Below are 16,255 nucleotides of genomic sequence, written 5' to 3'. Positions count from 1 at the left end.
TTAGAAACATGGAGATTAGCACCACCATTGGTCCTAGGAAATTTTTAGCACTCAGATTAACCACCATCGAATCCGATGCCCTATTCTCCAGTTTCCCTGCGGAAGGGGAGAAGGAACACCCTGGAGGCAGGGTTCCTCCTGACCTCGTGGTCACACCAAGCTGCTAGGCGCTGGGAGAGGCTGAGTGGACACCACAGAATTCTCCAAAGTTCCGGAGCCCCAGAAAGATTCGCTAGTTCACATCCAGCCATGCGGTCCACATACTCATGTTTTAGGGACCTGCCACTCACACCTGCCTCACTCAGAAGCCCACCTTCCTGCAGAGCTCTTGGTAACTGGCAGTGAAGCCCATTCCCATCCTGTAGTTGCAGAGCTAACAAGTTGTAAATTCAAGAGTAGTGGCTCCATTTACCCTTTCTCCAAAACTAAACTCTCCAGAACAGTGTGCCTTGATTATAGGCTACTAGTAAAGGAAAGGGCATATCTATGGATGAGTTTGCATTTCACCAGGAGGCAGGCTCAGCACAAAGATGAACCCCAAGTACCATTAACCTTGAGAATATCTGGTACCAGCAGAACAAATGGGGTTGCCTTCCCCCCACATCTGCCTGATAGAGCCTGGGCCCCAAGGTTCCAGTTTGAGGATGGTGGGCCCTTATTGCATCATGGTCACTGGGTCTCTGATTGACTCAGTTTTGAGAGTCTGGCTCTGGACAGACTCTCTGGTGGGGAGAACTGGCTGGGAACCCAGGAGACAGATACATATTACAAAGCCAGGGCCTCCAAAGCTCTAATAAAAGATTGATGTGTTGCTGCTGACTGGCCCCTCCACGACCTAAAGCAAAAACAAAAACTCACTGCCATCGAGTAAATTCTGACTCATAGTGATCCCCTTTGTGTTTGCAAGGTGGTAAATCTTTACGGAAGTAGATTGCCCAGTCTTCCTTCTACAGAGTGGCTGGTGGGTTTGAACCGCCAGCCTTCTGGTTGGCAGTCAAATAAATGCCTTAGGTACTACGCCACCAGAAAATAGCCACTCAATGGCTCGGTGAGTAGCAGTTTTCTCTGGCTGGTTGACAACGTGGCCACATTTGGGGGCTTTTCCAGCCTGCTCTGGCTGGAGCCCTGGGTGTTGAATCACCAAATTCCAGCCCACCTGCTCTTCTCTCCTTCCAGCAACACTCAGAATTGACTTGTTCCCTCTCAACAAAAACAAAACTTAAAATTCCAAACCCTCCTCAAGCCTTCTCACATTTCTTTCCTGCCTCGAAGACATCCTCTTCTGGAAGCTTCCCTGGTAAAGGGACAGAAGCCCCAGCCACCCAAAACATCCACACACTCATCTCACCAACTTAGCTCTTGCATACCTCCAACGTGCTCAATCAACTCCTTGCTCTGAAACAGCAAGCCTTCCTCTTACACTTCCTGAGGCCCAGGCCATTAGCCAGGATGGAACTGGGACCAAGACTCAGACCATCAACACAGGGGCCCCAATTCTCTAAGGCCACTAAGTTCTAGGATTGGGGGAAAGGACTGATTGTCAAGATCAAGTGCAAACTCAAGATTAACGATTGCAGGAGGGCTGCATGGTAATTCCAACCTTGGTTGGGATCAAGGCCTTGGAGGGTGGCACCCTCCACCCAGTCTACGGTCCACAAGTGCCAGCATGCTCAACTTCTGGCTGGGACACCTAGGTGTGGCAGGACAAAGCAGGAGGGAAGACAACTAAAATTAATGGGCTGTTTTTCCTGAATTGAGGCTGTATTACTGACCCTGTCCTCTCACTGGCTCTGACCACCGAGCCACAGGCATGAGACTGCACCAAATGGGGATGACAGTTTAGTCAAAAAGCTCAGTAGGCTCCAGGGGGAGCCCTCTGCAGTATTCCCATTAAGTGTCCAGCTGGCCCCATGGCCTACAGATTAGGTGGGTCTTGCTGGGCTCACATGAACAAGTTCTCGTCCTGACCAGCCTACCCCAGTCTTGGAAATGCTAGAACCAAGAGGCCAGCAACTCTGTTATTCTATGGGGATTGTCACACCAATGACATGTACAGGAATGGATGGGAGTCACCCTGCTAGGGTACACATCTGCAGGTGGTGCCCCAACAGAAATGAAACATCTCAGTGTTCCCACACCCAAGGGCATCTCTTTCCCACATCTTCATTTTGGATCCAGGGACGATGGCCTAAGGCTGCTTCTGCTAGATCTGTTAATGCCAGTGTGAAGTTTCCAACTAAATAATATAATAATTACAAAAAAAAAAAAAAAAGACACATTGCACTCTCCAGCCAGAATTACGTGTGCTAATCACACATACTCAATGCCAGAAGCTGCGAGTCCCATGGGACCTGCCCAATGCCAAGGACTTGTTCAGTGGAGACAGCTTGCCCGGTGTTTTTTTTTTTTTCTCTAACCCCATATTGTTTAGTTCAAGTGGGATATTACCAACACTCACACACATGCGCACGCACACACACACATACACACTTTCTCAACACACGGCCCTCAAAAAAGTGAGGGAATTTTAATTCTTTAGCACTGTGGACGGTTCTCTTTCCAGAGAGCTCTGCAGCAAGATTTTCAAAGACTGGATACATATAGATGAACGTACTCCAAGGTGAGAGACCCACACAGGGGCAAGGGCCGCTCGGGGCACATCCATCCACATCCGTACAGAAATCCAACAGATAGAGGGGTTGGAGCAGCAAGCGTACAGTACAGGAGGTGGAGGGGACAAGCCGGCAGGGATGCCCTGGGAGCCCCGAAGGACAGAGCTCCAAGGGCTGGACCCAGAGACTTCCTGACCTGCTGCTTTCTTGACCAGCGCCAAGGAGGGAGGCGGGCTCAGTACCTGTTGTGGGAAGTTCTGTCTTCAGAGAGACCTGAGCAGACATCAGACTCTTCTCCAAGGCCCTCTAAGGGGCTGTCTGGGGGGTTGGGCAGAAACAGCAGGGCTCACTCCTCAGGCAGAAGTTGAGATGAACAGAGGCCCAAGCTCAGCACCAGACCCTGCTGCAGGCCTGTGGATTTGGTCTCACGAGGCACCTACCCTACCCGGAAAGGATTTGATTCCATTTAGGGTGACTGCCCATAAAATGAACTGAGGTTACTTAGTTTTAGAAAGATTTAAAGATACATTAAAGGATCATGGCCCAAACATCAGGAGAGTGTGGGGAGAGGGCTGCTGGGAGGCAGATCTCTCTGAGCAGCTGGCTGTGGACCAACTGAAATGAAAACAAGGACTGGTTCCTGGAAGTCCTTGCTCTGCCCAGGGGGCTGGGGTCCCAGGAGGTCAAGAGGCCCCATGCTATTTCCCAGCACCCCTTTCTTCTGATGGATGACACCGAACAGAAAAACGGGGCCACATTCTTGCGGGAACCCCTACCCTCTTGCCAGGGAAGGAGGATGAGGAAGAGGGAAAAGAGATTAAATTCTACCAGCCACCCATCTGCTCAAGTCATAATTCTTCCCAGCAACCCCCCACTCCTGCCTTCCTCCGAGTGGGCAAAGGGGTCTCCCTCTGCTGCTCCCAACAAGCCCTGGCATCCCTCTTGATAATATTGCACTTTTCTTGTCTCTCAGATTGTTTTCATTTTTGATTGAGAATGCAAAGTATTTGGAGAGGGGAGGGGAAGTGAGTAACCTTAAAGAAATAATATGTTAAATACAAAACACAGGAAAAGTAGGGGTTATTTTTATCCTTTTTTTGTTTCTCCTTAAAAACAAAACAAACTACCAAACCAAGGTCTAAACTTAAATAGTTCTATACCTACTCTGCAAATATTAGTAATATGAAAATAATGCTTGACCAAAATTCCCTTGTCTTTTTCCCTTAGATGATAAGTAGTAACATGCCTTGCTGAGGAAAGCAATGGATATAAATGCCAGTAAAATACGCTGCTCTAACATCTGAAAGTGATTAAAACGATTCTATATAATGCCTTCGTCAAGACGGAGATTTGAGAAAGAAAGGCGGCTTTGGGCCTAGGCTGGGCGGGGCAGGGCTGAGGCCCAGCCACAGCCTTGGGGATGGAAGTGGGGCTCCGGGAAAACTCCCTATGCAGACAGCACACGGCTGCTCAGGGGCTGTCCCTCCATTGTCCTCAAGGTCCCACGTCCTGGTGGGGACAGCATGGGGAGGGAGGAGCCCAGCCAGACCCGTTGTTACAAAGAGAGAGGAGGAGGGAGAAAGATGAAGACATTTTTTCCCCTTGTAAGAAAAAGGTCTTTAAACTGAAAACAAAGCACCACGTGATGCATCTTCGGGCATTATATGAACCTCAATAATGACCTCAGAAGGGCTCATTAGCATTAAAGTTGCAGTATACAGCAAAACAATGTCATTTCACATTTTCAATTGCAACTAATAGGAACCAAGTTTGGACACTGCTGAGATTTCTTTTTTTTTTTTCCTTTTTGAGTCCGATCTGGTTTTCCTCCAGATGGGTCAGAGCCACAGGCCCCTCCCTCCTCCACCAGCTGCCAGCAGTCCCCTCCTACATCACAAACCAGTTCAGTAGCTCTAGGGAAGGGCCCTCCTGCCCTGGGTAGAGCTAGGAATGGAGGGCACAGGGCCTGGCACTCCCCGGCCATGCTGTGTCTGAGGGACGAGCACACAGCCTTCTTGCTTCAAGTATTAATGTTCTCTTTGGATTGGCAGGGTGTGTGCTGTGTTTTGAGTTGGGGGATGCAGTGAGGGAAAGGGGCGTGAAGACTGGGGCTTGGCAATCCCTGTTTACTGCCCAAATCTACATGCTGTCACCAGGTGGCAGCATTTCCCACTTTTCCCAGATGCCTGAGCAACTCCCAGCCATCCTTAGGGCTGGATGTCATAATGTAAACACGATGACCACATAATAAACTATGAAAGGGGTGGGGAAATGGGGAGCTCAAGGATTAATGCTGTGGGGAGCTCTGCCATTAAGGAGCTGTGTGTGACTTTGAGCAAATCATTTCCTGTCACTGGGCTGCGGTTTTCTAGTAACAGGAAAGGATGGGATGGAATGACTTTTGAGGTCTTGCCTGGTCCTGCCTTTTAATGGCATCGCTTAGAGCACTGAGGATGAAGGAGAGAGTCCTTGAGGGGCTGGGTAAATGAGGGCCTCAGGGTTGGTGGAGAGCCCCACGGGGCAAAGGAGGGGCAGGGAAGGCAGGCTCCGGCCATCACTGTCGTCCGGTCCTGGCAGGTGTCTCCTGCACCCCTCCCTCACCTGGCTGGTGCGCTAATGATGGAACTGGCTCAGTAAAGACATCGGAGGAACGAGGCCACCAGGGCCTCCCCCTGGAAGATAGCTACGCGGAAGGTCCGTTAACCGAACACTCTACTTTTAAATTTTATTTTAAATAATCATAAATTATTTTTTTTTTCTTTTAATAAATATGTGCTGTTTTAAAATGAGGAAAGTATATACTGCATCTTTAAGTAATGCACTTTGCTCTCTGGGTTTTCTTCCATGTTATCTTACTAAAGTGCATTAATTAAAAGGTAATGAACCACTTCTTTATCATTATTGTTCAAATAAGTAAAAATAATATTACTATGAAGACACTACACCACTACCATTAGTACTGCAATCTAGCAGATTAACTCAACATCCAGCTCTATTTAGTACTGTCCAGCAGAAGAAAAGAACTAGTTTCAATTTTTAAACAAACTCACAAACAAAACCAAACAATCTCACCATGGCCCTTTGACGGACAACATGAGCCGTTGCTAGAGCTGCTGGGGGCATCAGTGTATGGCGAGGGGCGAGGGTGTTTGGGAGGCCACAGGCAAGGCTTCCAGGGTCTGGGAGGATGGGTGGGAGCCTTGAAGGGACACAGACTCTGGGTCCCATGCATATCTTCAGGCCAAGGAGCAGGGGTGGAGGGAGGGCCTTTCTTCCTTTGTAGGAAACACCAACCCTTAGTCCAGGAATTCTGGCAGCGGAGTCTTGGCTGTGAAGCCTGCCCTGTCGGAAGTCAAAGGCACGTGTGGAAATCCACTCCCAGCAAAGGGGAGTCCTTGGGAAGCTGGTGCAGCTTCTGGAGTGTCCCCTCCAGAACACCAACAACTGAAAACTACAACCCAAAGTCAACACAACACGGGACTTGGAACTTGACTCTTTCGTTCCTCTCTTCATTGGGGCACTGCCCCTCAGAAGACCAGGCTGGCTCCTGGCACAGCGATCCCTCTTCTTGGGCACCTGTGGCATCACCAGCAGGCCAAAGGAGGCTGGTGATGGGACTCCAGCCTGGCCCAGCGGGCCTCTCGGGGCCCTAAGCCCAGGGCAGCAGCGGTGCTTGCTCCTCCACACTAACCCACGAGGCTTCTGCTCTGCTCAGGCGGCAGATCATACTCAGAGACGGTTGCCCCGCAGTCCTTCTTGCCACCTAAACACGACCCTCTTCCCTCCTGGGGAGGGTTTTTGCCTCACCAAGACTGCTTCGCCGGGTCTGGAATCCGGGTCTGTCCAGCCCCTCACCCCATTGGCGAGCGCCATGCTTTGGTACTGTTCACACAGTGGAAACCAAATGAACGGCTTTGGCTTATGGGGGGGGGGGAATAACAGTAAACCAAACCAAACCAAACCAAACCAAACCACCCCCACAACAATACACCAGAAAAGCCCCACCCACCACTCATCCCTTTTGCAGAGTGACCAACCCTAAAAGAAGACCAAAACCAATGGCCTAACCTACAAGCTCCAAATCAATAAACCTCTCCCCAAACATGCAAAGGAATGGCCCACCCAGAAATATCCCAAATCAAGTCCATGCAGACTGGGAGGAGACTGAGGGCTCCACTCACTCTCTGTAAACTGTGGTACCGAATGTGTCATCCATGGGGTGCCCCATGGAGGGCTGGGGCAGTGACTGCTAAGAAAGGTGATGTTTGGTGGCACCAGGGGCACTACTTTTTCCTCATTGACAATGACTCAGCTCAGAAGCTGGCTGAGCTCACAGGTGCCAACTCCACGCCCCAGAGCCAATGGTGTCTTGACACACCCACCATGGTGAGGCAGAGCAATCCCTGGGAAACCCAGCACCATTCATGAGACACAGATCAGGACCATATAAGGGCAGCCTCCAGCAGTCCAGATGCCAGCAACTGAAGCAGGGCAGGGCACGGGGGGGGTGTGGGGGATGGTATGTATGCACCTGTGCCAACTCTGTTCCAGATCTGCATCCAAGGCACAGTTGGGGTTTCCAATGTTGTGGGTCCCAAATGGCGTGGAATCCAGCAGCAAAGTCACCAGGGTACACACGTGGATCTGAGTAGTCTCTCCCCAGGGTCCAGCCTGATTCCCCTGCCTGTTGCCCACCCTGCTCAACGTGGGCCCCGCCATACCCCATCTTCCAGATGGGGTCATAGCCTGGAGGCAGCATCTTTGAGGCCGCACATATGCAGGGCTGAATGTTGGCCCCACCCCCTCCCGCTTTCCCTTTTGTCCCGCTGCTCATCCACTGTGGTGGCCATGGCAGCACACTGAGGCCGGAAGCCCCCAGGCCCTGAGTTAGTTCTTTTTCTCAAGGTAGTTGGAGGGCACCCAGCCTTTGAAGGGCTTCACCCCATCCAGGATCTGGCAGTACCACCAGCCATTGGGGTTCCTCTCCAGAACCTCCATGGACACTCCCTCCTGGAAGCCTGCTGTCTCCTCATCACCCTCGTAGTCTGCGATCGAGACGTACACGTCTTTAAGGTTGTTATGGATGAACTGGGACTTCTCAATGGGCTTGGGGCGTACAGGGGACACGGGGATGCCATTGCGTTGGGTGGGCAGTAGGGGTGCGTCTGAGCCCTGGCTGGCGGCCCGCTCGGCAAGGCGGCCCTTGGCCTCTGCCGCAGCTGAGCTGGCAGTGCTGAAGGAGGAGTTCCGGCGGACACCTCGAAGGTTGTCGGTGGCCGTGAGGGACTCATTCCTCCGCAGGGCACAGGACAGGTTGTTGTCCTTGGGTGGTGGGGACACAAACACCGACTGAGGCCTCACTGCCACCTGCCGCACGCCATTTCGCATCTTCACCATGCTGGCACTGGAGGTCTTGCCGAAGCCCCCGGGTGGCTTGGAGGGGATGGGTGGTGTGGCCCTCTTGCTCTGGTTGACGGTGTTTAGCGCCTGGACCCGCTTCTCGATCTTCTCCAGGCTGTCTGACTTGCCCTCGTTCTGCTTGCTCTTGGTGGTTACTTGGTCCAACTCGTTGCCAGAGGGCTCAGGTTGCTCGTTCTCGCCAAGCACCAGGTAGTGGGAAGGGGCCCAGCCCTCCAGCTCCCCAAACCTCACATACCACCATCCACTTTCTAACTTCTCAAGCACTTGCACCTCCACGCCTGCGGGGAAGCTGATCTCTGAGTCCTGCACTTTCTGGTAGGCACTGCATGTTATATAGGAAGTGGCCGGCCCTTCCCGCTCTTTCTTGGTGGGACATGGGGGGGTGGGAACAGGGAGGGTGATCAGATCAGCTGAGCCCCTTCTGGGCCCCTCACTGGGACTCTCCAAGGCTGAGGTGGGGGGCAGCTCTGAATCCTCGCTCTTGGAACCCCTGAGGCCACCGCGGAGCTGGCCCGTGGGCCTCAGTTGGCGCCGTAAAGTGCTGATGTCCATCTTCTCCTGGCTCTGGGACTCTGCTCGGTTCAGGAAGGGCTTGGGCCGAACTGATGGCTTGGCCCGGGCACAGGACAGGCCAGCCTTCACGTCAACATCCTTCCGTGCCCCGACTTTGGGAGTGCCGCGGATGCCTGCGTCTGAGGCAGAGCGGGGCTTCAGGTCACCACTGTTCTTGGACGAGGAGGAGGAGGAGGAAGAAGAGGAGCAGGTGGTATTGATGGTGATGGAGGAGGAGAAGGAGGCCGAGGAGTGGTTCTTCCCCAGCTCGGCCTGGGCATTCTTCTCTGCCTTGAGCTTTAGGAGTGATGAGGACTTGGGGGAGCCCGACTTGGGGGAGTTTTTCCTGGCAAGGGACAGTGAGGAGCCCCCTGGGGAATCGCTGTCCCCGGAGGAGCCTCTAGCTGACAGGGCATCCTCTGCAAAAGGCCGGAAGCCTTCGTTCTCATAAATGGTCTCCTCTTCCAGGGCCACGTCCTCTGAAGACTCGCCCACCTTGAAGCGGGCCCGCTGCAGTGATGAGGCGGGTGAGGGCCTGTGGGGCTGGGTGGGCCGCCTGTCCCCTGAGCCGCTGTCCTCCGTGGGCTCCTCACTCAGCTCTGGCTCTGAGTCAAAGCCGAAGGCAGGGATGTCATACTCAGGCTCCTCGTACTTGAGCTTCAGCGGGGAGTCCTGGTTCTCACTGGTGCCCACCGGCCCCTCCTCGGCCTCCTTGGGTTTGCTGGGGGGAGCTGGCGGGGGTACCTTGGGCCGGGTCAGGGTGCTTGTGCGGCGGTTCAAGTTGGGCTTCTTGCGCTTATCAATGTAGGACGCAGGGGCCCAGCCCTCCTTGTCACCAATCTGCACGTACCACCAGCCGCCTGAGTTCTTATCAATGACCTAGGGGGAGGAAGGAGACAGACAGGTCAGGGAGTTGGGAGGACCACTGGGATCCTGTGACGTGCCAGGCTAGGAGCTTCATACTTTGGCTCTAAGAGACATCTCCCCTTTACAAATGAGTTTCTAAGAACTTCATACCTTGGCTCTAGGAGACACCTCCCCTTTACAGATGAGCAAACTGAGCTGCCAAGTGGCCCTGGAATCAATGCAACCCACTGCCATTGAGTCGATTCTGACTCACAGTGACCCCCATTGGGTTTCCAAGGCTGTAAATCTTTATGGAAGTAGATTGTCTCCCTGCCTCCTGCAGAGAAACTGGTGGGTTTGAATCTCTTACCTTTTGGTTAGCAGCCAAATGCCTTACCCACTGTACCACCAGAGCTCCTTACACAAGTAGTGAGGCCAGAATTCACACCTGGGTTTCTCTCTATCATTTATGGTTCTGAGGGGTTCTCTCTCTCTAAGTCTCTTTCTCCTGCTCTGGCTGGCCTCCTCTACAGACCCTACATTCTCATCTGCCTCTAAGCTACAGCACCATAAAACTCAATTCACGAAGAACTCACATCTATACAAATCTGCTACCTCATCCTGCCAGGTCCTCCTTAAAGTCCAGAACTTTGAAAGGGTCTCTTGGGTCAGAAGAGGATGGGAAAATGCAGTTTAGCTGAACTGGGAGGTACAGACCCAAAGCTAGAGCTTCTCCATGGAGTACCTCCCTAGTGTCCCTACTGCCTATGGTCATTTCAACTTTGTGTCCAATCACACAGGCTGGAGGGATCTCTTTGGTTTGAACGGTTTCCTGTGTGAAGGGTGAAGGGTTGTCAGTCATGTCTACATTAGCATAAACTAGTTCAAGAAAATTTGTTTGAAGTCAAGGAAACATTTATCTATGGAAGGAAATTTTCTTTATTGGTTACCAGGGGTGGGAGGGGAGGGGAGGGAACACTGTTAGATAGATAGAGATAAGTATTGATTTGGGTGAAGAGAAGGGCAATGTACCAAATGTGAGTGACCAATATGGTGGCATTGAGGAAGAGAAAGACATAGAGAGGTACGTGGGAGGTACAGACAACAAAGATGAACTCTTTTGCACATACAGTATTGCGTTGTCAGTGAAAGCAAACATGGGTATATGGGTGGATAGATGGGTGGACAGGCTGAACTATTAGGTATGTCTATGAAATGGGGAGTGTACCTAAGAACATGTATAGGGTTGACAGACAATGGTCCTATAAGTTTATGTGTATGATCTGAATTCCCAGGTGTATAGTACAGCTGACAAGGGGCAAGGCTGTAGTCACTGCTTGGTCACAGCCAGCTACCCAGAGGGATCGAGTAGTTGAACCTGTGGGCTCAGGACCAAAGTCACAGAGGACATCAAGCTCGATTGGCATAACATACTACACAAAAATAGCACTCTACAGGAGCTCTGGTAGTGTGGTGCCTAAGGCACTTGACTGCTAATCAGAAGGCTGGTGGTTCAAACCCACCAGCCACTCCTCAGAAGGAAGGTTGGGGAATCTACTTCCACAGTGATACTGCCTTGGAAACCCAAGGAGGGGTCGCTATGAGTTGGGTCCGACTCAACGGCACATAACAACAACAACACAACAACTACACAAAACACTGTTCCACCTCCTACTTTGGCGAGTAGCGACTGGGATCTTAAAAGCTTGCAAGCTGCCATCTAGATGCAATGATGGGTCTCTCCTCGTCCGGAGCAAAGAAGAATGAAGAAAACCAAAGATTCATGGAAACAATTAGTCCCGGCGACTGGTACACCATGCAATCCTACATGACTACGAGACGAGAAGAACTAGATGGTGCCCAGCTACTACTGTCAACCACTTGGAAGGGGATCTATGTAGGGGATCCTGGATAGAGAGGGAGAACAATGTGGAACAAAACTCAAAATCATTTGGAGAAAAAAAAAAAAGAGGGACCAGGTTTGCTGGTCCGATAGAGCCTGGTGGAACCACTGAGACTATGGCCCCTAGCTGCTCTTCAGGTCTGGAACTGAACCCACACCTGTGGCTTCCGGCCAAACAGTAGACAGGCATAGGAGCTGAACATTTACCTGAGGTAGATACAATCCTTGGAGAGAACAATCATGGGAGAAAGAAGGGCTGCTTATGCACAGGGAGACAGCTCAGGGGGCAGGAGTGCATGGAGGGATGGACACAGGGAAGAGGTAACTATCGGATGGAAGTAGGAAGGGGGCTGTTGCATTGTGGTAAATTGTGGTCGATGTCATGAGACAAAGTGTATGTGAACTGCTGCATGGAAAATGAATTTGCTCTGTAATTTTGACGCAAATCACAATTAAAAAAAAAAAAAAAAAGAAGATTCTTTTGAGATTGGTTAAAGACCAGAAGTGTGGTTGCTGGTTGGGCTGGGGTTCATTGGGACTGGAGAACGTAAAAGAAAGATAATTTTGGATCATGTGATACTCTTGGAGGAAGAGGTATCAGGGAAGAGGAAGGATAGAAAATACTGGTACCACAGGAAGAAAGGCAAGCAAGGAGGGAGGATAGACAATGTCAAGAAATGTCAGTGCTGCTGGTAGCCCCCAAGAGGAAACAAAGACGTCCTCCTCTTCTTTCCTCTGGTCCCACAGCCCATCTTTCACCTTGCCCTCCCTCCAGTTCCTGAACTCGAGCTCAAGGTTGGATCCTAAGTCTAATAGTTTGGCTATGTTATGAGTCTTTGGTAGGCTCTTCTGGAAATTATTGTGAGAATGACTTTGCTTGGAAATTTACTTCCAAGTTCCAGACATGTGATTTAAAACATTCACATTGGAGACACCACCCCTTCAATAGAAGAGACTGCCCAATTAACCTGTCAGTTTCACATGTAGTGACTGGATTTAACTCCATTACTGAATAAAGCCATTCAAGGGAAATGCTCCAGTCACAGATCTTCTCTGGCCCCTGGATACCATGTTCAGGACCAGCCACAAAGCAGCAGTTCTGTAAACGTTAGGAGAAGAGTGGGAGAGGAATCACAGGGTTTGTTAACCCATTTTGCAGAGAGAAATAATCAAAAACTAGGGGGAGAAGGTGCCGATGGTATGGAAGTGACAAGGCCCTGTGTCCCCATTATTTGACTTGTTTGGACCCCATTATCCCAACACCAGTACTTCCTAAAGTAGATTCTACAGAATCCTGGCCTGAGCTGCTCCTGGGGCTGAATGGGTCTCCTTTTAGAGAGTTCACAGTGCTCTGAGAAGGGCAACAACAAAAACAAAAAAAACTGGCTGGATTTCATCTAATCCACTGTCCTCCAAACTCCCATGACCACAGAACCCCCTTATGTCAAGGTAGCCCATTACCAGTTTCTATAATACACTGGGAAACACTGCTGTGAAGGAGGGACATGGCACACCCAGGGAGTCCTGGGTTCTAGTCCTGCCTGTGGTACTTACTAGCTTTTGGCAAATTCATACCCCTGTAGGCCTCCTGGCTTCACCATTCCTACCCACCCCTCAGGAGGGATGTGGGCATGACATAAAATAAGAACGTGGTGGGCCTCTGACCAATATGAACTGAAACACTTGGCCTCACCGCCCAGAGCTCACCTCTGCCTTCTGTCCTCCCCGAAAGCTGATCCCATCGGAGATGCATGACTGGAATTCGGCAATTGTGTAGTACTCCACTTCAACAGAAGGGGGCGCTGGTGGCTTCGGCAGCTGGAACCCCTGACAAAGAAAGACCCAGTGAGCACCAACCAACCAGAGCAGGACAGGAACAAGGCCAACGACTGGTCCTGCTCAGTTGGCAGGAGGTGAGCGTGGCTGAATATGACGGTGAGTGCCCAGAGAGAGCATTCAGACAACGCTTTCTAACAATCCTCTGATTCACCCATGGCTTGTCTGAGCTATCAAAATGATCGTCATTAACTCAGTAACTCCTACCCTTACATCTCTGAGAAGCCCCTGCGAGGTGCAAACGGTTCATGTTCTCAGCTGCTAATGGAAAGGTCAGGGGTTCGAGTTCACCTAGTGCCTCAGCAGAAAGGCCTGATGATCTACTTCTGACGAAAAGTCAGCCACTGGACACCACGTGGAGCACAGTTCTCTTGTGACACCCATGTGGTTGCCACGAGTCAAGGCGAGGTTTTTTTTTTTTTTTTTTAACCTCTCTGGAAGTCCAGCTTCCAGATGCCCCAACAGCTGGGTCCCAAAATGAAACTTAAAAAGCAGAGGAATGGTGGTAACAGAGCCCATGTACACTGTCCTGCAGGAGGGGAGAGCAACCATCCTTAAGGCTAAGTAGGTGGGACTGCTGGTGTGACTTCGGGCAGCACAGGCAGAGCAAGGCAGTGCACCCACCACGAAGGGTTGGCGGGAGTGTAGGGGGTGGTGGGGCTGGGTGCGAAGAGCCCTCGGTTGGTCATCATGACAATGCCAAACAGTTAGGCAAATGCTGAATAAAACTCAGGTCCTTTATTTCTGCGGGCAGGGAAGGGCAGGACCCGCTGGAAAGCCTAAATATTTTTTCAGATGTTAGCATGTCAATTTGTAAACATGACTTTCAAGGACATGTACAATGTGACCCATGATCTGCTAGTCTTGTTCATTTTACAAACATCTACTATAGGCCTCCTGGGTGCCAGACACTGTTCTAAGACACTAGGTACCCAGCAGTGAAGCAAATGGACAAACCCCGCCCTCCTGAAGCAGATGTTCTGGCCTCACCCACAGTCTCTATTTCAGTGGATATCATACCTCCCCATTACTCCCTATACTGTTCTCTCCTACAAAAAGGTTAAAACAATTTTTAAAAAGTGGAGGAGATGGGGAAGCAGCTGTGATGTAGCAGGAAGACCTCAGGAGACCTCTGCCTTTGAGCTGGACCAATGCAAGCTCCAGTCCCAGCTCAGCAAGTCACAGCTATGCTGTGTGACTGTGGGCAGGCCCTTGACTTCTCTGAGCCTCAATTTCATCATCTGTCAAATGGAACTAATAACAGGGTCAGTGAGGGGATTCAAGAGATAATGGACATGACTTCTGGCCCGGCACCAGGGCTCGGGCTGTGCTCAATGAATATCAAGCTGAACTCACCTGACACTCTTCTAAATTCCTCCATCACTCCTTGCCCTTCAAGGTTCAGCATGTTCTAACCCTGCCAGTCAAACGCTAGCTGCCTTGGTTAAGTAGTGGGATGAAGCTGGTTTGGAGAGATGTGGTGTGAATTAGATAGCCTTCCAAGCCCTGGTGCCTGGCCCTGAAGCTGTGCCTGTGAGTAGATGTGGCCCCAGCCTGGCCTAGTCTGGACCCCTGGCCGGCCACAATTAGTTGGTCCTAACTGGAAACAGCAGCCCAGTCTCAGCCATCCCTGCATTTGGTGAGTGTGGAAGGAATTATCCCACTCTTGCCAAAATCAAGTCTGCCTGAGAATAATTAGCTGGGGTAAAAAAGATGGGAGGAAAGAACACATTGTTTAGCAATGTAAAACCCAAGGAGAAAAGAGAGAAACTCCACTAGGGCTGTGGCCTAGGGCAAGGAGGGTGCATGGCCAGGGCCCAGGTCTTCAAACATCCTATGTTCACTGAGGGCCTCTCCCTCCAGGCACTGCTACCATCCCTTCTCCTGCACCCAGGGCAGGTGCCATGCACCACTCCTCACAGCAGACTTGCTGCTGAGCTCAGAAGTGACTTCAGAATCCTTCTCAACACAGTGCCCACGCAGGAAAGGGAAACCCGTTTGCCAGTCCTCAACATCCATCATCTCATTTAATCCTTACAACAATCCTAGGAGATGGCAGGTACTGTCTTCACGTTACAGATAAGGAAATTGAGGCTTCTGGAGGGGTGACTGGCCCAGGGTCTCGCTGCTCCTCAGTGTCAGACGTGGACTATGAATCCATGTCTGCCTGACATGAAGCTCCTTGCTAACCACCATACCCCAGTGGCTCTAATAGTAATTCCCTGTTTCTAGGACTCTTAGCCTTCCACCACTATTGCTGGTGCCTCCAACTCCAGCTCTTGGATCCATGTTTGTTGCCTGTGGATCTGAATGCCAGGAAACCCCAGCTACAGGAGCCAGAGACCCCAGAGAGTTAGACTCTGCACGTGCCAGACCTTGACACTGCCCCCTCTCTGGTTGGCCCTCCCAGCTCTGGCATCTAGCTACATCCGCTGGGCAGTTTTGAGCAAAACAGAGCTGACAAGCCTCCAGGTTAGCATAGACAGCAGTCCCATTTCCAGCCCCTGGCAAAACCCTGCCTGGGCACACTCGCCGGCCAGTCTAAATGTTTATGTCTGCCAGTGCAATGGCTGGGGATAGATTTATTTAGCTTTGCAGTACAGTGGGTTACCAAATTACAAACCATCCAGCTGAGCCTCCAGAAAGGCTGGGGTCTGCAGGCTTCCCTCTTCGCCCTCACCCCCACCCTCACCCCCACCAAGCTGGAAGCCCCAGCAGTGCCCTGGAAACCTCTGGACCAACAGCAAAAACAGCCAATTAATTGTGAGGCTACTACAGTGCACCCTTAGAAAAGGAATGAGAAAAGGAAATACCAATCAGAACACATACCAGGCTGGATTCTCTGCGTGGTGGGGGCCTTGTCCTTAGGTTTGGGGAGCCTAGAAGAAACATGGCTTCAGAAATCCCAACCCAGCCGTGAGCAACAGTGTCTAGCACCACCTTCCCTGTTGTTGTTGTTACATGCCGTGGATTGGACCCGACTCATAGCGACCCCTCCTTGGGTTTCTGAGGCAGTATCACTACGGGAGTAGATTGCCCAACCTTCCTTCTGAGGAGTGGCTGGTGGGTTTGAACCGCCAGCCTT

General features: G+C 51.2%; 1 protein-coding gene across 1 annotated transcript in view; it reads right to left on the bottom strand.

Moving 5' to 3' along the window:
• Window positions 1–7,499: 7,499 nt before the first annotated feature.
• SH3PXD2A (SH3 and PX domains 2A) overlaps window positions 7,500–16,255 on the bottom strand; it is a 282,207-nt gene continuing 273,451 nt past the window's right edge. The window contains exons 13-15 of the mRNA XM_042780829.1: window positions 16,000–16,049; window positions 13,042–13,161; window positions 7,500–9,464 (exon numbers count right to left, since the gene is read on the bottom strand). Coding sequence (XP_042636763.1) covers window positions 7,500–9,464; window positions 13,042–13,161; window positions 16,000–16,049 — 2,135 coding nt within the window. The remainder of the gene's footprint in view (window positions 9,465–13,041; window positions 13,162–15,999; window positions 16,050–16,255) is intronic.

Source organism: Orycteropus afer, unplaced genomic scaffold (assembly GCF_000298275.1).
Source record: "Orycteropus afer afer isolate SDZICR_OR568_19922 unplaced genomic scaffold, OryAfe1.0 scaffold00064, whole genome shotgun sequence".
In the NCBI taxonomy this organism is placed as follows: Eukaryota; Metazoa; Chordata; class Mammalia; order Tubulidentata; family Orycteropodidae; genus Orycteropus; species Orycteropus afer.
Note: the sequence above shows the minus strand (reverse complement) of the source record. Positions and strands in the feature narration are given on the sequence as shown.